Consider the following 26141-nt stretch of genomic DNA (forward strand, 5'->3'; position numbering starts at 1 on the left):
GTGTATTTAGACTGGAGAAACCCTGAGGGTATGTGTATTTAGACTGGAGAAACCCTGAGGGTATGTGTATTTAGACTGGAAAAACCCTGAGGGTATGTGTATTTAGACTGGAGAAACCCTGAGGCTATGTGTATTTAGAATGGAGAAACCCTGAGGGTAAGTGTATTTAGACCGGAGAAACCCTGAGGGTATGTGTATTTAGACTGGAAAACCCTGAGGGTATGTATATTTAGACTGGAGAAACCCTGTGGGTAAGCGTATTTAGACTGGAAAACCCCTGAGGGTATGTATATTTAGACTGGAGAAACCCCGAGGGTATGTGTATTTAGACTGGAAAAACCCTGAGGGTATGTGTATTTAGAATGGAGAAACCCTGATGGTATGTGTATTTAGACTGGAAAAACTCTGAGGGGAAGTATATTTAGACTTGAGAAACCCTGAGGGTATGTGTATTTAGACTGGAGAAACCCTGAAGGTATGTGTATTTAGACTGGAGAAACCCTGAGGTTATGTACATATTTAGACTGGAGAAACCCTGAGGGTATGTGTTTTTAGACTGGAAAAACCCTGAGGGTATGTATATTTAGACTGGAAAACCCTGAGGGTAAGTGTATTTAGACTGAAGAAACCCTGAGGGTATGTTTATTTAGACTTGAGAAACCCTGAGGGTATGTACATATTTAGACTGGAGAAACCCTAAGGGTTGGTGTATTTATACTGGAGAAACCTTGAGGGTATGTGTATTTAGACTGAAGAAACCCTGAGGGTATGTGTATTTAGACTGGAGAAACCATGAGGGTAAGTGTAATTAGACTGGAGAAACCCTGAGGGTATGTGTATTTAGACTTGAGAAACCCTGAGGGTATGTACATATTTAGACTGGAGAAACCCTAAGGGTTGGTGTATTTATACTGGAGAAACCTTGAGGGTATGTGTATTTAGACTGGAGAAACCATGAGGGTAAGGGTATTTAGACTGGAGAAACCCTGAGGGTATGTGTATTTAGACTGGAGAAACCCTGAGGGTATGTGTATTTAGACAGGAGGAACCTATGTGTATTTAGACTGGAGAAACCCTGAGGGTATGTGTATTTAGACTGAAGAAAACCTGAGGGTATGGAATCTGCTGGTCGCCATAGTAACCGAACATCCATGCATTTGTTATTTGTCAATTTAAGGAAAAGTCCTGCATGGAATTTTTAGTTCCTCATTCCACAAACAGCTCCAAGTATTAATAATCCATTTGCATCAGCAACCAAAAATGTATTTTGTAGTCAATTTAGACTAAATATATGTATGGAAGCACATTGGTAGCCACAGATTTATTATAGCAAGATGGATTTTATTTTGGAAAAAAATACATCATTTCTGTTAATATGGTGGGCCTTATAGTCATGTCACTTCTAGATAACGGTGGCTTGATTTAAAGAGACTTCGTGGTATTTTTATTTTATGTTAGAAGTATACTTGGAAGCAATCAAAGCAATTTTATATAACGTGTTCATGATGATGTAATACAAGCCAGCGTGGTTGCCTACTTGCCTATTATATTGGGATCGGCCATAAGGGCCATCAGGTGCTTATCATTGAATCTCTTGTTAGCCATACATATCAAGTTCGTAATGACAACAGCGAGACCTTTTTTATAAAGTAGAAGTGATGGTTTTTCCGTATGCATGTATACAATATACATGGATGGTCCTAGTAGACAGAGCCATGTAGGTGGTATCACACAAAACAAATGTGAAGGCATATACAGACAATTGACCCAATGTTACTGTTGTCAACACCAATGGCTTCCTGTCAAGACTTCCTGTGACTGCATATTTCTTTGTCATTTAAGCTCTTGACAGCTGCCCATTTCATGGCTCGTCTTTTTACCAGGTCTCGTGGCCAATCTGGAATGCTATGTTTAAATTAACAATTATCTGGGAAGTCTCCATGGTTTTGTGACGTTGTCTTGGCTGGGTTATGCCATCTCTTCGATTTATTTCCTCAGACGCACCTTATACCGATGGCTAATAACTTGTCAGAAATTGTATTTCCTTCTATACGAGGGCATTAGGGTCTGTAATTTGTCTCTATGTACTGTAACACCGGTATCTGTGTCCTTCATTTACAATGCACCATAACCAGGGCTTTAGGTCCAGCCACCAATCCTGGGAAATGTACTAAAGTCTTATCTGTATTCCTTCATTTATTATCGTCTTGAAAGGTTATATCCCGATTTATGTGCTTGCAAATTCCATGTAATGAAGTTTTGTTTCTGTATCTAATTCATCAATATTTTTGTCATTGTTATAGCAAGGAGTAGTGACCATATAATTGAAGAGTTTTTGACCTTGAAAGTGGCCATATTGATTTTGTGATCATCATCGTTATAGTGATTGACAATATATAGAGCTTCTCTGTATCAATAGGGGTTTGGCGATCTGTGTCGCATCCCGAACTAGACCCGCGGTCAGACCATCCCTCCATCAACTGTCCAATCACACCATCTCATTCTGGCCGTCAATTACATTTGGATATCTGGGTTCATCGCTAGGTGCGGGTGCTGTGGGGATGTCAACGGCCATACATCCTTGTATGTACCAAGTCATACAAAGGTCACCTTACGTGATCTGCATGCAAACAGCGTACAAACTTTTGTACACAATCCTTTAGACATTTGAGTATGCTGCAACAAATATGCAGTTGACAGGAAGGCGTTGTTAATTACACATTATGACACTTCAATGACCTGTTATAGATACATCCTTGTCACGGACAGTGTAAATATTATTATGCTAATTTCTTCTTGATGAAAAAAATCTTTATGCAAGAGAAATTTGGGACAAACGTAAAACCCTATGCAGTTTTGTTTTATCCTCCCTGTGAATCCCAAAGTCTTTAATGGTCATGATTTTTTTTTATTTCTTTTTAACATTAATGCAGTAGCTTTACTTAAGCAAACAAAGCTGTCTACAAATTATCAACCAAAGTTAAAAATGATTTTAATTTTTTCAACAAGTTCATGCTAAATGTATTGTTTGACAACTACATTAATAAGTATGTTTGTCAGTTGTCCCACATCTCCATGTCACAGTAAGGTACCATACATCCTTAAGTCTCCATGTCACAGTAAGGTATCATACATCCTTAGGTCTCCATGTCACAGTAAGGTACCATACATCCTTAAGCCTCCATGTCACAGTAAGGTACCATACATCCTTAAGTCTCCATGTCACAGTAAGGTACCATACATTCTTAAGTCTCCATGTCACTAAGGTACCATACATCCTTACGTCTCCATGTCACAGTAAGGTACCATACATCCTTAAGTCTCCATGTCACAGTAAGGTACCATAAATTCTTAAGTCTCCATGTCACAGTAAGGTACCATACATCCTTAAGTCTCCCTGTCACAGTAAGGTACCATACATTCTTAAGTCTCCATGTCACAGTCTCCATGTCACAGTAAGGTACCAGACATTCTTAAGTCTCCATGTCACTAAGGTACCATACATCCTTACGTCTCCATGTCACAGTAAGGTTCCATACATACTTAAGTCTCCATGTCACAGTTAGGAACCATACATCCTTAAGTCTCCCTGTCACAGTAAGGTACCATACACCCTTAAGTCTCCATGGCACAGTAAGGTACCATACATCATTAAGTCTCCATGTAACAGTAAGGTACCTTACATCCTTAAGTCTCCATGTCACACTAAGGTACCATACATCCTTAACTCTCCATGTCACAGTTAGGTACCATACATCCTTAAGTCTCCATGTCACAGCAAGCTACCATACATCCTTAAGTCTCCATGTAACAGTAAGGTACCATACATCATTAAGTCTCCATGTAACAGTAAGGTACCATACACCCTTAAGTCTCCATGTCACAGTAAGGTACCATACATCCTTAAGTCTCCATGTCACAGTAAGATACCATACATCCTAAGTCTCCATGTCACAGTAAGGTACCATACATCCTTAAGTCTCCATGTCACAGTTAGGTACCATACATCCTTAAGTCTCCATGTCACAGCAGGCTACCATCCATCTTTAACATCACATCTAAATAAAGACCTTTCTACTCGGAAAGTGGTCTTTATTTATAAACCAAATAAACCTGTATTTATTACTCTTCCTTTCACTATAAGAACAGACTTGACACGATTTCCAAGATAGATGTTGTCTTTTCGAAAACTATGGAAACATTTGGAAATCAGTTGCTATGGTGACCAGGGAGATTTGAGTGTCAATTAATTGTATTTGTGATTATTCTGTATTAAATAGGGGTAATCAACAGTAACTTCGCCTTGGAACAACATACATGTTTCGGGGATATATTGCTTTGAGCGAGACGCAGAAGGTCAGACTAGAATTCTAATGAAAATCTGGTATTGCTAGGGAAATGCTATATATAATACGGAAGTGTTGAAGATGTAAGGCTGTGTTCTTCGGTGGTTTTATCTCCTTCAACTCTCATGATAATGACAGATGTTTCCAATTTAGTTCACAAACGAAAATTGATTTTAAAAACATTTTGTATAAACACATCTCAGTAAAAGTCGAAATAACAGCTACTAATTGTTTCTAGATATTGATCTGAATTAAAAATGAACAAAAAGGACAGCTGTATTTTGTTCCTACTGTATACCAGGACATTTTCACCCAGTCAAACTTTCACTCTCACCCATGAAATCAATTTTCACCCAGTGTTAATTTCGACTTTACATTTAATTAATATGTTTATGCTGAAATGATTAATTCTCCCTCATTACGGAGGGCAAAAAAGGGCAAAATGGCAAAAGTCAAACTGCGGCAAAAAAAATTGAGTAAACAGTAGTACAATCAGTATGATAGTCCTTTGTTTATCGTATTGTTTTTAATAATAGCTGATCCAATTTCGATGGACAGATGACATTTGATTACTTTGTATCAGGTTGTACAAACTATAGTAACATTTTGTCATATTTGTAATGGGAGTTGGAGCAACAGGATAACCTGCAATCATCATTAGGTAGGGAACCTCTTGTGTATATTATATTACAAGGAAACCAAATTCTTGCTTGCAAGTTGGCGAGTTTTGTCCCTGATTCGATTGGAAATTACTATGAAACATGACATCAAAATATCATGATGCTGTTGCAAAGTATCCTACTTGATGTCAAAGTGTTAACCAATATAAATGTATTTTGGGTGTTGTCAACCCACATTGCTCAAGACTGACAAAACAAGGAGTTCTAAATGGCTACAAAACAAGTGGTGCTCCCAATGGCTTTGGACTGACAAATGGGGTCCCATATTGCTGTGGGTTTACAAAACAAGGGCTTTCAAATGGCTCAGGACTTCCCTATAGAACAAGGGGTCTACAAGGGGACCCTGCATTGCTCAGACCTACAAAACAAGTGGTTCCACATGGCTCAGGACCTTCTAATAGAACAAGGGGTCCAAAAGGGTGTCCTGCATTGTTCAGACCTACAAAACAAGTGGTTCTATGTGGCTTAAGGCTGACAAAATGAAGAAAATTGCTTAATGTTGTATTTGCCATCTTCTTCAAAGGTGAAAGACAGAAAGGGCAAAAATAAAATAAAGAGTAGTTGTTTGACAGTGGTGGTTTAAGGGAGATGTTCAATTGCTGGTTTTAGACAGAAAGAGACTTCAGTCAATCTAAAACTCAAGCTGATCTGTCAGGGAAAGTTCATTAACTCCGATGGACTTATTGACATTAGATTACTGTTCTATAAAGCGGTTCGAGGATTTGTTCGGTACAGAGCTCAAGAAAGGCAATGAAGATGTAAGACATTAGTTTTCCTATGTCTTTTCAATTTAACTTCAGGGAATTGGAAGAAAGAAAAATGTCAAAGCAGAAAAGTAATGTTGTTATCCTTTACTGCTAGAAGGGGTTTTAAAAACATTTTTCATTAAATTTTTGTAACAAATGGGATTCTCGTCTAAGGTATTTAGGTTATCCATCACGTACCTAACCTAACTTTTCTGTTAACACCACCTTAACATTACACAGTATATAAAGTGTCAACAACATTTTTAACAAAGAATATTTTATCTTAATTTGAAACTCTATACCCAGAGGTAATATGTTAAGACAAGGTTTGGATAGAAGTCTTAGCGGGAGTTAGATAATTAATGTGTGTTCACTTCAGCTGTATTAGAAGCTAGAGTACAGTTCACAGATACCTAGGTGTGACTGCAGTGGACTTGTAAATCAATTATTCACCCTCAGCAAATAACGAAATATTTTAAATTTTCTTCTAGGAGTTCGTTGATTAAATTTACATTCATAATACCAACAGCGTTGGCTGTCTTTTTCTTTTTTTTGTATCTCAATGTTATTATAAATTTATATGTAGATACACCAATGAGAATGGAATTGTAAAGTGCCTGTGATTTAAGTACATAGCTATCGCGTAAAGAAATGCAGGCACAGATCAACAACATTCTTTAATGATATACTCTGTAATATTCGAATATTTTGAAGTTGATTAATAGAATATAGCTTTGTTATTCCATACCATAGCAAATCAGAATATCAACAAACAAAGTAAAATTGTAAAAATATTACCAGAGATGGAAAAAAACTCCCGTACATTAAACACTGTGACACAGCAATCCCAAGAACGAATCTTATGTTACTCTACCCTTATAATGTTACTATCACCCAAGTTAAAATGAACTGATCATATCAACTTTTTTCAGCATTAAACCAATGTGGGAGGATTGAATCGGGAGTACCCGGAGAAAACCCTCGGGGTCAGGGAGGTGGGAGGTGACCCCATCCCTTTCCACATCTGATCAGTACCCAGAGAAAACCCTCGGGGTCAGGGAGGTGACCCAATCCCTTTCCACATCTGATCAGGGAATCTTAGGATTTTATCAAACATACAAGCATTCAGTTTATTGTAATAAAACTTCTCTAGAACTCAACAAGTAGGAGGAATTTCTAGAACACAAAGGAGGAGGAGGGCATCCCTACATGTCAGTAATTAGCAGGGGCATCTCTGTGTGGCAGATTTTAATTAAACATAGGATTATTGTCCCCTTCTAACTTCGAGTTAGTGGCAATTTCCCTTGAGCTCAGTGAGGTAGAGTGGTGGACTAGGGAGTCTGAGGTAGAGTGGTGGACTAGGGAGTCTGAGGTAGCGGGTTCAATCCCTGGTGGAAGCACACTACTCTCCAGTGTTAAATCTGAAACATAATAAACAGGGACATCTACAACTCAGTAATTAGGAGAAATTTCTAGAACACAATAAACAGGGTATCTTTCAAACAACATAGGATGTGAGTAAAATGCTTCCACAAACAGGACGTTTTAGCACAGTTTTTCCCCTTCATTTTTTGCCAACTTCAGCATATGTAAGACACATGATTTTGATATAAACAGAAGTGTGTCTGTAATTTTAGCCACGGTTAACTCTATCACCCCTTCGCAGCATTAGTTAACTTACCATTCATTGATCTGGACTACTCCATTATGGTCTACACTGGTGAAAGGGTTAAGGGCTAGAAAATCCTACCAGATATATATTACAAGGTGTCCTTCAAATAGTTTGTATGTTAAGGATCCCTGTCTCATTGCAGTGCGTTTCTCTTATATACAGTAACCTCCCCTTAACTGACTGTAGTACAGTTCCACTACAGTGTGTTTTCTCCTGTATACAGTAACCTCCCCTTAACTGACTGTAGTATATAGTACAGTTTCTCAAGGCATCTTCTGTTGACCAGGTAGCTCCATATTTTTTGGCAGTGGTACGGGGATCCTTAGATCAAGTTTCACTGTTCATCACACTAGAAACCTTGTATAAAGCATATCTTATACACCATGTTCCAGTATGTTCTAGACCCTTATATATTATATCTTTCTGTGTTTCAGATCCCTACGTAAAGTTGTGGCTGATGTATGGGACCACGAAGGTGGAAAAGAAGAAGACGTCTATAAAGATGCGGACTTTGAACCCTGTGTATAATGAATCCTTCATCTATGAGATACCCTGGGAAAAGATACGTGAAGCAAGCATAGAAGTGACCGTGATGGACTTCGACAAACTGGGCCGTAATGAAATGATCGGTAAAATATTTCTTGGCAGCCGCAGTGGGCCTTTAGAGTCGAGACATTGGACTGATATGATCACAAAGCCACGACAACAGGTAGCGCAGTGGCATCTTCTGAAGGATTAGATATTGATGACATTCCGCGGACTACTGCATTCATGGGATATGTAGGCTTTCAATGTGCCATTCCCGGAAGTCATGGTTATGAGGAGTCAGGAAGTCAGGTAGACAGTGGTATTCCCTCAGGTACAAGCCGTGGGGACTTACACATCTGCACCAACTGATCTCAGTTGTATTTCAACTTCCCACACCAGACATTTAATAGGCATAGCAACCACTACCTTACTATCATGCAAATATTGTGGACGTGGAAACCACTTCCGGTTGACGTCACCAGTTTGATGGGCATGGAACCATTTTAAGAACCAGGTTATTAGGTGAAAGTCAAATCTCCATTGCTGTACACAGTGTTATAGCCAATGGCAGCCACCTAGATACTGAACCCAACAATGTGACACCTCTCCCAGCATCACAACCTAAAACATTGTCTCTCCTAGGCAACATATATGTAAGGGGATATTTCTTTAGCAGCCTTCATGTAGGAGTATTCCAGGTTTGTTGGTATCTCCGTTTCCAACAGAACTTGTAAGACTATGTTTCCTCAACCAGAGAATATATATGGTTGATGAAAAAGACTTTCCTTGACAACAGAATCTTTGCAGTGGACTTAACAATCAACAAAAAATGTGTTTGGCATGGGAACTTGAAACTAAAGCAGTAGATATAACATGTGTTACCTACCAACCATACATTGTGTACTGGACATGGCAAGGATTGCCTAGCAACGATACATTGTGTACTGGACATGGCAAGGATTGCCTAGCAATGATACATTGTGTACTGGACATGGCAAGGATTGCCTAGCAACGATACATTGTGTAGAGACCATGGCAAGGTTTGCCAAGCAACGATACATTTTGTACTGAACATGGCAAGGATTGCCTGGCAACAATATATTGTGTACTGGACATGGCAAGGATTGCCTAGCAACGATACATTGTGTACTGGACATGGCAAGGTTTGCCTAGCAACAATACATTGTGTACTGGACATGGCAAGGATTGCCTAGCAACGATACATTTTGTACTGAACATGGCAAGGATTGCCTGGCAACAATATATTGTGTACTGGACCTGGCAAGGATTGCCTAGCAACGATAAATTGTGTACTGGACATGGCAAGGTTTGCCTAGCAATGATACATTGTGTACTGGACATGGCAAGGATTGCCTAGCAACGATAAATTGTGTACTGGACATGGCAAGGTTTGCCTAGCAATGATACATTGTGTACTGGACATAGCAAGGATGGCCTAGCAACGATACATTGAGTACTGGACATGGCAAGGATTGCCTTGCAACGATACATTGTGTACTGGACATGGCAAGGTTTGCCTAGCAACGATACATTGTGTACTGAACATAGCAAGGATTGCCTAGCAACGGTGCATTGTGTATTTGAAGACTTGGCAAGGATTGCCTAGCAACGATGCATTGTGTACTGGACATGGCAAGGATTGCCTAGCAACGATACATTGTGTAGTGACCATGGCAAGGTTTGCCTAGCAACGATACATTGTGTACTGGACATGGCAAGGATTGCCTAGAAATGATACATTTTGTACTGGACATGGCAAGGATTGCCTAGCAACGATATATAGTGTACTGGACATGGCAAGGTTTGCCTAGCAAAGATACATTGTGTACTGGACATGGCAAGGATTGCCTAGCAACGATACAGTGTGTGCATGACATAGCAAGGATTGTCTAGCAACGGTGCATTGTGTATTTGAAGACTTGGCAAGGATCGCCTAGCAACGGTGCATTGTGTATTTGAAAACATGGCAAGGATTGTCTAGCAACGGTGCATTGTGTATTTGAAGACTTGGCAAGGATTGTCTAACACCTACAGATGTGTTTTGCTATTGGTAATATTTGATGGACATGACAAGAATTGCCTAGCAAGGGAGTTGCTTCATGGCAACTATTATAGAAACATCAAAACACTCAAATCAGTATACATATAATATCAAACAAATTATAAAGTTATGTAGATCTATAGAGTGTCCTTACAGGTGATGATTGATCTCAAAACGTCTGCAGTGGTCAGTGTTGACAAGTGCTAATTAATTCATATTCCAAGTACATAAAATTAGTTTGCCGTAGGAGTACAAACACAAGTCTGTGTACTCTGCCTTTGTATACTGGTCAGTGTTAAATGTTGTAATTATATGTATAACACTGGATGGAACAGCAACTAGACTTTGTAACATTCCACGGCCTATCCAGAGATATCGGTCCATCAAACGCATGACGTACAGCTTAACTCATCAAATTCACGCATAAACTGCAATCTAACTTGGAGGTAGACCATGTTCTATATCTTCTATGTCCCAACCTGACGTAAAATACTGTAAGGTGTGGAAATGTTCAATGTGTTTTGGGTATTGAGTAAATTAGTGCTAAAATACCCACATGCAAATATTCATTTCTAGGTTATAGATAAATAGGATACATAGATTTCAGAACTATTGACAACGTAAACATTTCCACACTGGGATAGGTTAAAAGGGTCACAACATACGTGAGCATTTTCACTCTTACATTAACTAAAGCTCACGTCTTTACACTTTTTGTAACTTACGTTTTGCACATTTGAAACCAAGGTTACACAGTGGTGAACTGTAATTATAGACCTTTCTTAGTCGTAATTATAAAATTGTAGATCATAGCAAAAGGCCAGCGCTAATCAAGCTCAGAGGCTGTGTAGCTCATGACAAAACTGGAGATATTTGTATGTACATGTCTAGCGTCAACACAGGGACAGACGCTGCAAGTGTTTGAGGATGACAGGGAATGGGAAGTATGAGAGAGATTGTCTAGACATGTAATCTCACGTAATGGTTCTACCCTGTCAGTCACTGGTTGTATCACGGCCAAAGTGAGAAATGCTGTCAGGTCTCTATCGGCAGATTCCTGTCTCGGCAAGCATGATAGTACAAACATAGACTATTCTTAACTGCCGATCATTTTTTCACAAAATCAAAAGACAGAGTTAACCTTGCTGCTTTTATTGCCAAAAACCTTAAATATTTAAATAACATATTCACAGCATCTATATTCATTAATTAATAACAGACAAATATTTATTGTATAATACTGTTAGATTTTTTAGATACAAATGAAATCTCTTTGTAGGTTAATGAAGTTTTTTTCTTTTACTTAGATCACCATTTACGATAATTGTATCGACCAAGAATTTACAGCAACAATCAGGAAGTAGAATGGTATAATTGACCTTGAAGGTCAAAAGGTATTGCCTAAAAAAAGTTACATTTCAACAAGATTTGAGTTACCATGGTGATCCAAACATCATATTGACACAGATGCATCAGGTTCCCTTTGTAGATATAGGGACTTTTTTGTTGATATAAAAGGGACTTCCCAATTTATTCAGTGCCAATAACGGAAACATTCTATAAAAGATGATCAGTTGGATAGTTTAGCATGAAGACAATCTGCCTTGAAATTAAAAGTCATCATATTGATAGAATTTCATTATTATCATTACATAAACAATGATGAAATAATATTATCAAAATTAACAATAGTTATTGTTCTTTGGAATGTGAGATTTACACTGCTGACACGGTTAAAGTATAATTACAAGCTTTTGATCTTAAATGTAAAGAAAAAATATAAGCAAAACCATTCTTTTATATATGTATTTTTTAGAAAATCAACATCAATTATAATCCTATGAAGTCTAAACATGTGGTAGAGTTTGAAGATAATCATGGGCCCTGGCATGTATTTAAATATTAGTGGTGCATAATATCAATCAAGTGTAAACGTAAATATGATCATGTTTGTTTTATATTCGTTCATTTCAGAATTTACAACAACCGATCTGAATTTGTTTTGAATCTGATTGTTCATGTCAATGTTTATTTTTTTATGCAATGCAAACTAGGAACATGATTCTGAACATTTCTTTAATCACAACTTTTTTTGTGTTGGTAAACATTGTTCACGTTTTGAGGTAATGAAATAGAAGAATTTCTTTGGAGAAAAGACTCTCTCTATTGGTTAATTAACAAATGATATTTTTCTCTATTCGTAAATTAACAAATGATATTTTTCTCTATTGGTAAATTAACAAATGATATTTTCAGCTAATCAATGAGTATGATGAATTTATTTATGCCTGGCTAACGATGATTTGAGTTTTAATTGGCTTTAACAATCAGTGGACTTGTTAGAAATATTTTTTTACCTAACTTTCACCTTGTTTTTGATTGGTCAGTTTTTTCATCCAATCATACTGCTTGTTACATTTATTGGTTGATTTTTATCCTGTTGTTGTTTCCAGTTAAGATATATTATGTTTACTGTTGAAAACATCTGTTGCCATTTCTTTTTTGTACTCTTTGACATATTTTTTTATTTTAATGTTGTTGGAATCGGCCCTGTTGGTTCCTGGTAATGTAGATGCTATCATTAACCAAATTTGTATTGTACTTAACACTGTGTGTGGGTGTTATGAAGAGATGAGTTACATTATGTGTACTACCGGCTGTGTGTTCTCATATTGTGTCCACATATGCATAGCCATATACTGCATTTCTTGTGTGTGTGTGTGTGTGTGTATTTATCTTGTCCATAAGGTATCAAGTCACATGTTTCCTTAAACAAGAAATACAGAAATAGAGATATGATATTTTCAGACAATATTACTGTAGAATATTTTCAGAGGACCGAAGTTTTATTTTTGAATTTCATCCTTGTATCTTTGACCATTCTAGCATTACATATTGTGTCTACCAACACACATATACATTATATATGTGTACTCGTACCGACAGACAAATCACTCCGCCTTAACTGAACTAATTAGTATAACTGTAGTTAAAACCTTGTGACCAGAACCATCACTGTCAGTGGTACCATTTGCACCTCTGACAGGGCTATATGGTATAGGCTAAAAAACTACTGTCAATTAACTTACCAGTAGTTGACAAAAAAACAATGCTGTTGTATATAGAGATATCTTATTCCGTCTTTGCGTATTGCAGAGTTATCTTCTCTCGTGAGCAGGTATTGATTGTTACGTCCTTGGTTTGTGTGAGAAAATTATGTCATTTTCTCAAAAATTGATGACGGGACTCTCACAAACCAATGACGTAACAATAAATACCTGCTCACAAGAGAAGATAACTCTGCAATACGCAAAGACGGAATAGTAGAAAACAATATATAATAATTAATATTTATTTGAAAGTAGAAGAGGGGAGTAAACAAGATCACAAGGAAACTAACAGAAAAATACACATACTTCCCAACTCTCCCTGTTTAGGAGGGAGACTCCCGATTTTGGACCCTTAAATTTAGTATTTTCAACCAGTGAGTTTTGTAAACAATTCCTATGTTCTAAGATTTAATGATTTCATCTGAAAGAACAACTCACATTTATGTCATTTTAAAGGGTTACTTTGTTAAAGAGGGTAAAAACTCACATTTTTATTTATGTTTTAATTTGAGCATGTAGAATCTCCCTAATGGAAGTTCCAAAGGTTGGCGATTATGAATACAGTGAGATCAACTGTGATTATTTTTGTTTGTTATTGTGGCATTCTAGTGAGTTCAAAATGGTTCTTTTATTAAACTTCAACAAGATATATGTATTGTGTGCTAGTTACAGGTATGTATAGAAGTGGTTTTCACATAACTCAAGTTTTAACTGCAGTTATACTGAATAGTTTACAAGTAAAGGCTGGTTCTATGGGTAAAATACCTGTACTATGGACATGGGGGTAGTCTGGATGTACCTGGTCTTTGATAGATCATGCTTTTGTAATCATCCATACTGTACAATGATATGTAACGTATGCCCATGTATCGCAGTGTCTAAATGTAACGACAAGAAAAAAATCCATTTTTACCAATCTTGTGTAAATGTATGCATAATTATAGATATATATGTAACAGTTAGTATAAATGAACACACACTAGGATTGTAATGCCTAGGACAGGTAGGCAACACCTTGACAACAGGTGTGTCAGATGTCCGCGGCCCTGGGATGTGTGTTTATTGTTCATAGAGTAGACGATTAACATCACAAAACACATTTTGTTCAAAACATTTTCATGGAATGAAAATTAAAATTCTGAAGAAATCAGAAATACTGAATGGTTCCTACTGCTGTTATTGTTTATTGAGTTTGCTTGACTTGTAGACATTAAAATGGAGAATGTGTCATTAATAAGTCTTTATAAACAGATGTTGCACACATTAGTATTACTGATGCTATGGTACCCTTCACCTTAACTCGTTTACCCCTGAAATTTTGCAATGAACTATTCCAATCTTTGAATTTGAAGAGTTCAAACTTGTCTTCAGGGATAAATGATTTAACCCTTTCATCCCTACATATGTAACTTGAGTAAACTCTACCGTGCATTTATCTGGATGAGTCCATTATGGTCTGCAGTGGTGAAAGGGTTAAAGGAACATTTTCTTGAGAAAAGCAACACCTTAACTTTGAACTGAGACATTACTTAAATGTCAATCTTATTTTTGAATATCTACATATTTGTGTATAGCTATGAAGAGTCTCAAACCCTTACCAGGTAGGATATCAATTAAGGTAGCGATCAACCTTAACCATCAGACTCAAGGATATCAATTAAGGTAGCGACCAGCCTTAACCATCAGACTTAAGGATATCAATTAAGGTAGCGACCAGCCTTAACCATCAGACTTAAGGATTCTTGTCCCATTGCAAGTAAACCACTAGAAAATTCCACTATGATCTCAATAAGCTTGGTTAGAATCTCGGCCCAGTAAGGTATAACTTCTTTTCAGAAATTGTTTAAGCTGTTGTCTTTTCAAAGAAAAAGTTTCCAGTTGATAGCTACCGTTTTTTGCAGTGGTACGGCAATACTTACTGTATTTGACCACAAATAAGCCCCCACCCCTAGTGAATAAAAAAGATAGACCAAAAGTAGGGAGGGGCTTAATTTTGAGTATCCTCCCATTCACAAATGTCAGCCATCTTGGATATACCACGCGTTTGATTGTGCTGTTGCTTTTCTAAAACCATTTGCTATTATCATTTAGTCCCGATAATTCGTTTTATTAAACACCATTTTGTATAATTTCTTATTGATAAGCCAATCGTTACTCTTTTGGAAACATTATTTAGAATAATAACAACTAACATTCAGAGGTGAAAAAATGTCGGTAGCGCGATGGTCAGGCTATCAGACGTTTCGCTTGGGCCATTACAAGATTTGAGCATATACTAGTGTAGTAGGACGAGGAATAGGGATAAAGATGGTGCCATCGCTGGGGCTCAAACCCACGACCCTTGGCTCTCAAGCCCGATGCTCTACCGCTGAGCTAAAGGGACATTCCCTACAGCTGATGCTTGTTATGCAACCTAGCTAATCAATGCACATCTTTTACACTATTCCCCCTTTTTTCAATCACCAACCCAGGTTATTTGACTCCCCGCCAAGGGTTCTCCTACCTTGAACAGGGAGAGTCAACAGCACCAGTTTGTAGTAAGATGAGGAATAGTGATAAAGATTGTGCCATCGCTGGGACTCGAATCCTCGACCCTTGGCTCTCAAGCACGATGCTGGATTAAAATATACCTACAATTTTACCAGCTTCACCATTGCTACTAAAATATTTTGATAAATGTCTGTAAAAGTACATGTATGTTAGCAGTTATCTTTTTTTCTGCCACAATTGCCCATTTTTATCAAACCAAGGCTGTTTAATGGGCGGCCTTGGAGTACATGATATATGTTGGTTCAACGTAGCCGTATTAATCAAACTGCTAGATGTGAACTATGGAACGTGGCAATTTGAAGATGTGTTTTAGATATATAGCTGTAAATGTACCTTTGATAGATGTGAGATGTTTGCATATCAACAGTAGTGGGGCTGGGCAAGGTGATAACTATAGACCAGGTAGCTCAATTCGTTAGAGCATTCGTCTCAATTTTTGAGGTCCCGGCCGGGGTTTGAATCGCTGTTTGGCCGTGCAATTTTTCCTCTCCTGTTACAGTGGTGCATGTGAAGAAATCTTGTTTCTTCAGTAGTGTGTGTATATTTGCTTAACAAGGGGATACCTGAAACTTTGTTATAAATGGTGTTGCCTTCAAAAAAGTAGGGAGTTGTGTAGCAGGACTGGGCCAGGTGACTCTATATGTAGGTGAACATATAGATTGTTAGAGGTCCCGGGTTTGAATCCTGGTCTGACCCTGTTGCAGTTTTCTTCGCCTGATAGTGATACAAAACTTTTCACTTCAAACAAGCCTGAATAATCAAAGCCTGAATAATCATTTGTCACAATCACATTGTTTTAATCACTTGACAATGGTTTAGAATAATGTGGTAGAAAGAAGTTCCACAACTAAATAGGTGTAACAGGAGAAAGAGAAATGCAGCAGCCAGTTTGGGATTCGAACCCGGAGTCTTTCAAACTCTAGACGAACGCTCTACCAATTCAGCTACCTGGTTCCTGACGATCGACCCAGTCCAGTTCAAATACATAAATAATGTAACAGCCAGACCGGGGTTCTTAACCAGGACCCTCCAAAATCTAAATGGACTCTCTACCAATTCAGCTACCAGGTCCCTGACCATCAACTCAGTCCAGTTCCACTACATAAGTAATGTAACAGGAGAAAATGTAACAGCAAGACCGGGGTTTGAACCCGGGACCCTCCAAACTCTAGACGCTCTACCAATTGAGCTACCTGGTCCCCAACGATTGACCCAGTCCAGTTTCTCTACATAAATAATAACTAATGATAAAATTGATAAACAAATAAAAAAAATTTAGTTTACCTGGTATATTTATACATATATAGCCAAGAATGAAAATTACGATATCTATTTGGTAAAATCTGTGAATAGCACAGGGGTGTGACACTGGATGGGGATCATCTGACTGCCATGCCCCTGTGGTTAACAGTAATAGCTGAAACAGTGATCAGGGTATGTGTTACCTGTCCACCTTTTAACACTGCACACACACAGTTGTCTGCCAAGGAAATAACTCAGGGACAGTTTTGTACTTTGCATTGGACAGGTGTCGGTGTCATTCGAATTGAAAAAGAGGTATTGTATCAATATTCTGAAATTCAAAACAAGACTTCATGGAATATGTTGATTCGTGATTATGCAGATAGGTCAAATGTAGTTCATTGCAATTTTGCGCCACTCAAAGTCTGCACTCAAAAGTTACTTTTCAGACAAAAGTAACCATTTTTTGACAAATAATTTCAGCAAAGGTCATTATTGACACTGTTCTTGAGTCTTGACATGGGTAAATATACCACTCAGCTTCCTTATTTTTTTTCATTTTGAGGAAAAGTTATGAGCCCATCACATACTATACACTGACATGAGCCTGTATGAAATACCTTAATTATGCTATTTTTATTTTGAGCTTATATTGTTGTAATGTTTAAAAATGAACAGACCATAAATAGCAACCAGTATAATATTGTATCATAATCTGTTTGAAGTTTATGAAAAAAAACTTGCATTATTCCAGTAGTCTGCTGCAGCTGCTAAGGACCATGTCCCACTGCACTGTGGCGTTTCATATATACAGTTATCTCCCCTTAACTTCCGGTTAGATATATTGTAAATTGTAGCACAGTTTGGCCCGTACACTTCTGTTGACCTGTAGATAGCTCAGTATCAGGTCCAGGGTTTGAATCCCAGCCTAGCCCACCTAATTTTATAGATTTAGTACACTATTGTTGATCATGTTGTGTTTATTTAATATACATTACTTTCATAAAAGTCCTGCAATAAAGGTATGGTTTTCTTTTCAGAAATGATTTATCAAGCTATAGCAGAAAAAACTGTCCTATTCCTTGTTAACATTTCTGGCAGTGGTACAGGGATCCTTAGATAATAGGAATCATTTCCTTTACAGATGCACCATATTTGAGTACAAACTGTGCATGATCTATAAGTTTCCTGGTTAATTAATAAGTGATGTGCAAGTTCTGGGCTGTTATTTATGAAACCACTCTCATGCTCAAAATAAGATTGTGTGTTCAAGCCCAATTTCTCATTTCTATGATAATGGTTTAATGACTATGGGTGCAGGACTACTAGAAAGGCCTATAGTACTTGGGAATTGGGTAGTATAGACATCTCCATCCTCACTACAGAAGGACGTTGTATATCAACATCTGTCATTCTTGGAAGAACATAATTTGATAATGTATTTACTCCCTTTCCATTATTACCATGGTCTGGTAACAGCGTGTCAGTGACCCCTGAACATATTCGGAATAAGATTTGCCGTGGTAATGTGCTCATAAAGCTTCCTTACAATTGTACTTTTACAGTATATCTTACCATCCCTTGAGCACAATATTGAGAACAAGTTGTTTTCCCTTGTTGTGAGTTGTCTATCGCTTAAGGTGATCTTGAGCTCAGGAGAATTGTACAGTAAGGTTATAAATACAAGTGAAGGTCAACGACAGTTAACCAACTTATCCTATAGTCCAGACCAGAATGTGTAAGTATGGCACCATATTAACACAATCTACAGCATCAACACATGAGGTAAAAATTTACCAAACCATCATCACACAAGGACAAAATGGACCACAGCATCAACACATGAAAACAAAATTTACCACACCATCAACCAACCAGAACAAAATTACCGCAGCATCATCACACAAGGACAAAATGGAGCAAACCATCATCACACAAGGACAAAATTTACCACATCATCATGGCACATGAAAACAAAATTTACCACAGCATCATGGCACAAGGACAAAATTACCACAGCATCATCACACAAGGACAAAATGGAGCAAACCATCATCACACAAGGACAAAATTTACCACATCATCATGTCACATGAAAACAAAATTTACCACAGCATCATGGCACAAGGACAAAATTACCACAGCATCATCACACAAGGACAAAATTTACCACATCATCATGGCACATGAAAACAATATTTACCACAGCATCATGGCACAAGGACAAAATTACCACAGCATCATCACACAAGGACAAAATGGAGCAAACCATCATCACACAAGGACAAAATTTACCACATCATCATGTCACATGAAAACAAAATTTACCACAGCATCATGGCACAAGGACAAAATTACCACAGCATCATCACACAAGGACAAAATGGAGCAAACCATCATCACACAAGGACAAAATTTACCACATCATCATGGCACATGAAAACAAAATTTACCACAGCATCATGGCACAAGGACAAAATTTACCACACCATCAACCAACAAGAACAAAATTACCACAGCATCATCACACAAGGACAAAATGGAGCAAACCATCATCACACAAGGACAAAATTTACCACATCATCATGGCACATGAAAACAATATTTACCACAGCATCATGGCACAAGGACAAAATTTACCACACCATCAACCAACAAGAACAAAATTACCACAGCATCATCACACAAGGACAAAATAGACCACACCATCATGGCACAAGGACAAAATTTACCACATCATCATGGCACATGGACAAAATTTACCACATCATCATGGCACAAGGACAAAATTTACCACATCATCATGGCACAAGGACAAAATTTACCACACCATCAACCAACAAGGACAAAATTTACCACACCATCATGGCATCAGGACAAAATTTACCACACCATCAACCAACAAGAACATAATTACCACAGCATCATCACACAAGGACAAAATTTACCACATCATCATGGCACAAGGACAAAATTTACCACATCATCATGGCACAAGGACAAAATTTACCACATCATCATCACACAAGGACAAACTTTTCCTAAATAGCAATACACGAGGACACAATTTACCACAATTCAATTTCAGCTGAATAGTGGAACAACAAGATTCCTGGTGGAAAAGTAGTGGCTGGATAGTTGTACAACCAGACTAGTGGTGACTGGATAGTGGTACAACTAAATTAGTGGTGACTGGATAGTAGTACAACCCGTTTACTGATGGTAAGATATGGGGACAATCAGATAAGTGGTGACTGGATGGTGGAACGACGGGATTAGTGGTGGCTGGATGGTGAAAAAACCAGATTAGTGGTGGCTGGATAGTGGGACAACCAGATTAGTGGTTGCTGGATGGTGGAAAAAACAGATTAGTGGTGGCTGGTTGGTGGAAAAACCAGATTAGTGGTGGCTGGATGGTGGAAAAACCAGATTAGTGGTGGCTGGATAGTGGGAAAATCAGATTTGTGGTGACTGGATAGTGGTACAATCAGATTAGAAGTGGCTGGATAGTGGTACAACCAGATAAGTGGTGACTGGATAGTGGGGCAATCAGATAAGTAGTACCTTGATAGTTGTACAACCAGATTAGTGGTGACTGAATGGTGGAACAACCAAATTAGTGGTAACTGGATGGTCGAAAACCATATTAGACGAAGCTGGATAGTGGTACAACCATATTAGTGGTGACTGGGTAGTGGTACCATTTAGATTAGTGGTGGCTGGATAGTTGTACAACGGGATACATGGTGGCTGGATAGTGGGACAATCAGATTAGTGGTGGCTGCATAGTGGGACAATAAGATTAGTGGTGACTGGATGGTGGAAAAACCATATTAGACGAGGCTGGATGGATAGTGGTACAACCATATTAGTGGTGACTGGGTAGTGGTATCATTTAGATTAGTGGTGGCTGGATAGTTGTACAACAGTATACATGGTGGCTGGATAGTGGGACAATCAGATTAGTGGTAACTGGATGGTGGAAAAACCATATTAGACGAAGCTGGATAGTGGTACAACCATATTAGTAGTGACTGGATAGTGGGACAACAGGATTAGTGGTGACAGGATAGTGGTACAACAATATTAGTGGTGGTTGGATAGTGGTACAACCAGTATGTGGTGGCTGGATGGTGGAACAACTGGATAAGTGGTGACTGGATAATGGGACAACCAGATTAGTGGTGACTTGATAGTGGGACAACAGGATTAGTGGAGACAGGATAGTGGTACAACCAGATAAGTGGTGACTGGATAATGGGACAACCAGATTAGTGTTGACTGGATAGTGGTACAACCAGATAAGTGGTGCCTGGATAGTGGGGCAATCACATACCCAGTGCCTTGATAGTTGTACAACCAGATTAGTGGTGGCTGGATAGTTGTACAACAGTATACATGGTGGCTGGATAGTGGGACAATCTGATTAGTGGTGGCTGGATAGTGGGACAATCAGATTAGTGGTGACTGGATGGTGGAAAAACCATATTAGACGAAGCTGGATAGTGGTACAACCATATTAGTGGTGACTGGGTAGTTGTACAACCAGCTTAGTGGTACCATTTAGATTAGTGGTGGCTGGATAGTTGTACAACAGTATACATGGTGGCTGGATAGTGGGACAATCAGATTAGTGGTGGCTGGATAGTGGGACAATCAGATTAGTGGTGACTGGAAGGTGGAAAAACCATATTAGACGAGGCTGGATGGATAGTGGTACAACCATATTAGGGGTGACTGGATAGTGGTACAACCAGATTAGTCGTGACAAGATAGTGGTATAACCAGATTAGTGGTGACAGGATAGTGGTACAACCAGATTAGTGGTGACAAGATAGTGGTATAACCAGATTAGTGGTGACAGGATAGTGGTACAACCAGATTAGTGGTGGTTGGATAGTGGTACCATTTAGATTAGTGGTGGCTGGATAGTTGTACAACAGTATACATGGTGGCTGGATAGTGGGACAATCAGATTAGTGGTAACTGGATAGTGGGGCAATCAGATAAATAGTGCCTTGATAGTCTGATAACCAGATAAATGGTGGCTGGATGTTGGTACAACCAGATATAAGTGGTGACTGGACAGTCGGATAACCAGATAAGTGGTGACTGGATAGTTGGATAACCAGATAAGGGGTGACAGAATAATTGTGCAACAAGATTTGTGGCGACAGGATATTGGTACAAGGTTAGTTGTGACTGGATAATGGACAACCAGAATAGTGGTGACTGGATGGTTGAACAACCAGTATGTGGTTCCTGGATGGTGGAACAACCGGATGAGTGGTGACTGGATAGTCAGATAACCAGATAAGTGATGACAGAATAATTGTATAACAAGATTTGTGGTGATAGGATATTGGTACAAGATTAGTTGTGACTGGATAATGGACAACCAGAATAGTGGTGACTGGATAGTGTGACAACAGGATTAGTGGTGACAGGATAGTGGTACAACCAGATAAGTGGTGACAGAATAATTGTACAACAAGATTTGTGGTGACAGGATATTGGTACAAGATTAGTTGTGACTGGATAATGGGACAACCAGATAAATGGTATCTGGATGGTGTTACAACCCAATTAATGGTGACTATATAATTGGACAACCCGATTAGTGGTGACTGGATAATGGGACAACCAGATTAGTGGTATCTGGATGGTGTTACAACCCAATTAATGGTGACTATATAATTGGACAACCCGATTAGTGGTGACTGGATAATGGGACAACCAGATTAGTGGCCTGGATGGTGGAACAACCAAATTAGTGGTGACTGGATGGTGGAAAACCATATTAGACGAAGCTGGATAGTGGAACAACCATATTAGTGGTGACTGGGTAGTTGTACAACCAGCTTAGTAGTACCATTTAGATTAGTGGTGGCTGGATAGTTGTACAACAGTATACATAGTGGCTGGATAGTGGGACAATCAGATTAGTGGTGGCTGGATAGTGGGACAATCAGATTAGTGGTGGCTGGATAGTGGGACAATCAGATTAGTGGTGACTGGATGGTGGAAAAACCATATTAGACGAGGCTGGATGGATAGTGGTACAACCATATTAGTGGTGACTGGGTAGTTGTACAACCAGCTTAGTAGTACCATTTAGATTAGTGGTGGCTGGATAGTTGTACAACAGTATACATGGTGGCTGGATAGTGGTACAACCATATTAGTGGTGAATGGATAGTGTGACAACAGGATTAGTGGTGACAGGATAGTGGTACAACCAGATTAGTGGTGGTTGGATAGTGGTACCATTTAGATTAGTGGTGGCTGGATAGTTGTACAACAGTATACATGGTGGCTGGATAGTGGTACAACCATATTAGTGGTGACTGGATAGTGTGACAACAGGATTACTGGTGACAGGATAATTGTACAATAAGATTTGTGGTGACAGGACATTGGTACAACCAGAATAGTTGTGACTGGATAAGTGGTGACTGAATAGATATTGGTACAACCATATAAGTTGGTACTGGATAATGGGACGACAAGATTAGTGGCGGCTGGATAGTGGTACACACAGATAAGTGGTGACCGAATAGTCGGATAACCAGAAAGGTGTTGACTGGATAGTGGTACCACCAGATTAGTGGTGGTTGGATAGTGGGACAGCCAGATAAGTGGTGACGGGATAGTAGGATAACCAGATATGGTGGAACAACTGGATAAGTGGTGACAGGATAGGGGTACAACCAGATAAAGTGTGACAGAATAATTATACAACAAGATTTGTGGTGGCAGGATATTGGTACAGGTACAACAATATTAGTGGTGTTTGGCTTGTGGTACAATCAGATTTGATGTGACAAGATAGTGGTATAACAAGATTAGTGGTATCTGGTGGTGTTACAACCCAATTAATGATGACTATATAATTGGACCACCCGATTAGTGGTGACTGGGGAGTTGTACAACCAGCTTAGTGGTACCATTTAGATTAGAGGTGGCTGGATAGTTGCACAATAGTATACATGGTGGCTGGATAGTGGGACAACAGGATTAGTGGTGACAGAATGGTGGAACAACCAGTATGTGGGGGCTGGATGGTGGAACAACTGGATAAGTGGGGACTGGATAGTCTGAGGTAGTTGGATAGTGGCAAAGCTGGGTTAGTGGTGGTTGGATAGTGGGACAGCCAGATAAGTGGTGACGGGATAGTAGGATAACCAGATATGGTGGAACAACTGGATAATGGGACGACAAGATTAGTGGCGGCTGGATAGTGGTACACACAGATAAGTGGTGACGGGATAGTCAGATAAGATAGTAGGATAACCAGATAAGCGGTGACTGGATAGTCAGATAACCAGATAAGTGTTGACAGGATAGTCGGATAACATACATGGTGGCTGGATAGTAGGACAACAAGATAAATGGTGGCTGGATAGTTGTACAGCTGGATTTGTGGTGACAGGACATTGGTACAACCAGATTAGTGGAGACAAGATAGTGGTATAAACAGATTAGTGGTGGCTGGATAAGTGGTGACAGAATAATTGTTCAACAAGATTTGTGGTGACAAGACATTGGTACAACCAGAATAGTTGTGACTGGATAATGGGACGACAAGATTAGTGGCGGCTGGGTAGTGGGAAAACCAGATTAGTGGTTTCTGGATGGTGTTACAACCAGATTAGTGTTGCCTGGATAGTGGTACACACAGATAAGTGGTGACAGGATAATGGTACCATCAGATAAGAGGTGACTGGATAATGGGACATCCAGATTAGTGGTGACTGGATAGTAGGATAAATAGTTAGATTAGCAATGACAGGATAGTGGTACAATCAGATTTGATGTGACAAGATAGTGGTACCATCATATAAGTGGGGACTGGATAATGGGACGACAAGATTAGTGGCGGCTGGATAGTGGTACAAACAGATTAGTGGTGGCTGGATAAGTGGTGACAGAATAATTGTTCAACAAGATTTGTGGTGGCAGGATATTGGTACAACCAGATTAGAGGTGACAGGATAGTGGTACCATTTAGATTAGTGGTGGCTGGATAGGTGTACAACCAGACTAGTGGTGACTGGATAATTGGACAACTTGATGAGTGGTGACTGGATAATGGACAACCAGAATAGTGGTGACACTGGATAGTGGTACACACAGATAAGTGGTGACAGGATAGTGGTAAAACCAGATTAGTGGTATCTGGATGGTGTTAAAACCAAATTAATGGTGACTATCTACTTGGACAACCCGATTAGTGGTGACTGGCTGGTCGGATAACCAGAAAAGTGTTGACTGGATAATGGGAAATCCAGATTAGTGGTGACTGGATAGTGGTACAACCAGATTTGTGGTGACAGGATATTGGTACAACCAGATAAGTTGGTACTGGATAATGGGACAACCAGATTAGTGGTGACTGGATGGTGATACAACCATATTAGTGGTGACTGGATAGTCGGATAACCAGAAAAGTGTTGACTGGATAGTTGGATATCCAGATAAGTGTTGACTGGATAGTCGGATAACCAGATAAGTGGTGACTGGATAGTGGGACACCAGATAAGTGGTGACTGAATAGTCGGATAACCAGATAAGTGGTGACTGGATAGTCGGATAACCAGATATAAGTGGTGACTGGATAGTGGTACAACCAGACAAGTGGTGACTGGATAGTGGGGCAATCAGATAAGTAGTGCCTTGATAGTTGTACAACCAGATTAGTGGTGGCTGGATAGTGGGACAATCAGATAAGTGGTGCCTGGATGGTGGAACAACCAAANTCCGGATGTTGGTACAACCAGATAAGTGTTGACTGGATAGTCGGATAACCAGATAAGTGTTGACAGGATAGTCGGATAACCAGATAAGTGGTGACTGGATAGTCCGATAACCAGATAAGTGGTGACTGGATAGTCCGATAACCAGATAAGTGGTGGCTGGATGTTGGTACAACCAGATATAAGTGGTGACTGGATAGTTGGATAGCCAGATAAGTGGTGACTGGATAGTTGGATAACCAGATAAGTGGTGACTGAATAGTTGGATAGCCAGATAAGCGGTGACAGGATAATTGTACAACAATATTTGTGGTGGTTGGATAGTGGTATAGCGAGATTAGTGGTGACAAGATAGTGGTATAACCAGATTAGTGGTATCTGGATGGTGTTACAACCAGATTAGTTGTGACTGGATAATGGGACAACAAGATTAGTGGCGGCTGGGTAGT

The 26141-nt window shown here is 39.1% G+C and overlaps 1 protein-coding gene across 3 annotated transcripts in view; it reads left to right on the forward strand.

Moving 5' to 3' along the window:
* Positions 1-13205, forward strand: part of LOC110451585 (synaptotagmin-7-like) — a 276219-nt gene extending 263014 nt beyond the window's left edge. For all 3 annotated transcript variants that reach the window (XM_021499694.1, XM_021499695.1, XM_021499696.1), the window contains 2 exons: positions 7879-9504; positions 9590-13205. In XM_021499694.1, coding sequence (XP_021355369.1) covers positions 7879-8183 — 305 coding nt within the window. In that variant the 3' untranslated portion in view covers positions 8184-9504; positions 9590-13205. The remainder of the gene's footprint in view (positions 1-7878; positions 9505-9589) is intronic.
* The last annotated feature ends 12936 nt before the right edge of the window (positions 13206-26141 follow it).

The sequence above is a fragment of the Mizuhopecten yessoensis genome, unplaced genomic scaffold (genome assembly GCF_002113885.1).
Source record: "Mizuhopecten yessoensis strain PY_sf001 unplaced genomic scaffold, ASM211388v2 scaffold6135_1, whole genome shotgun sequence".
Lineage (NCBI taxonomy): Eukaryota > Metazoa > Mollusca > Bivalvia > Pectinida > Pectinidae > Mizuhopecten > Mizuhopecten yessoensis.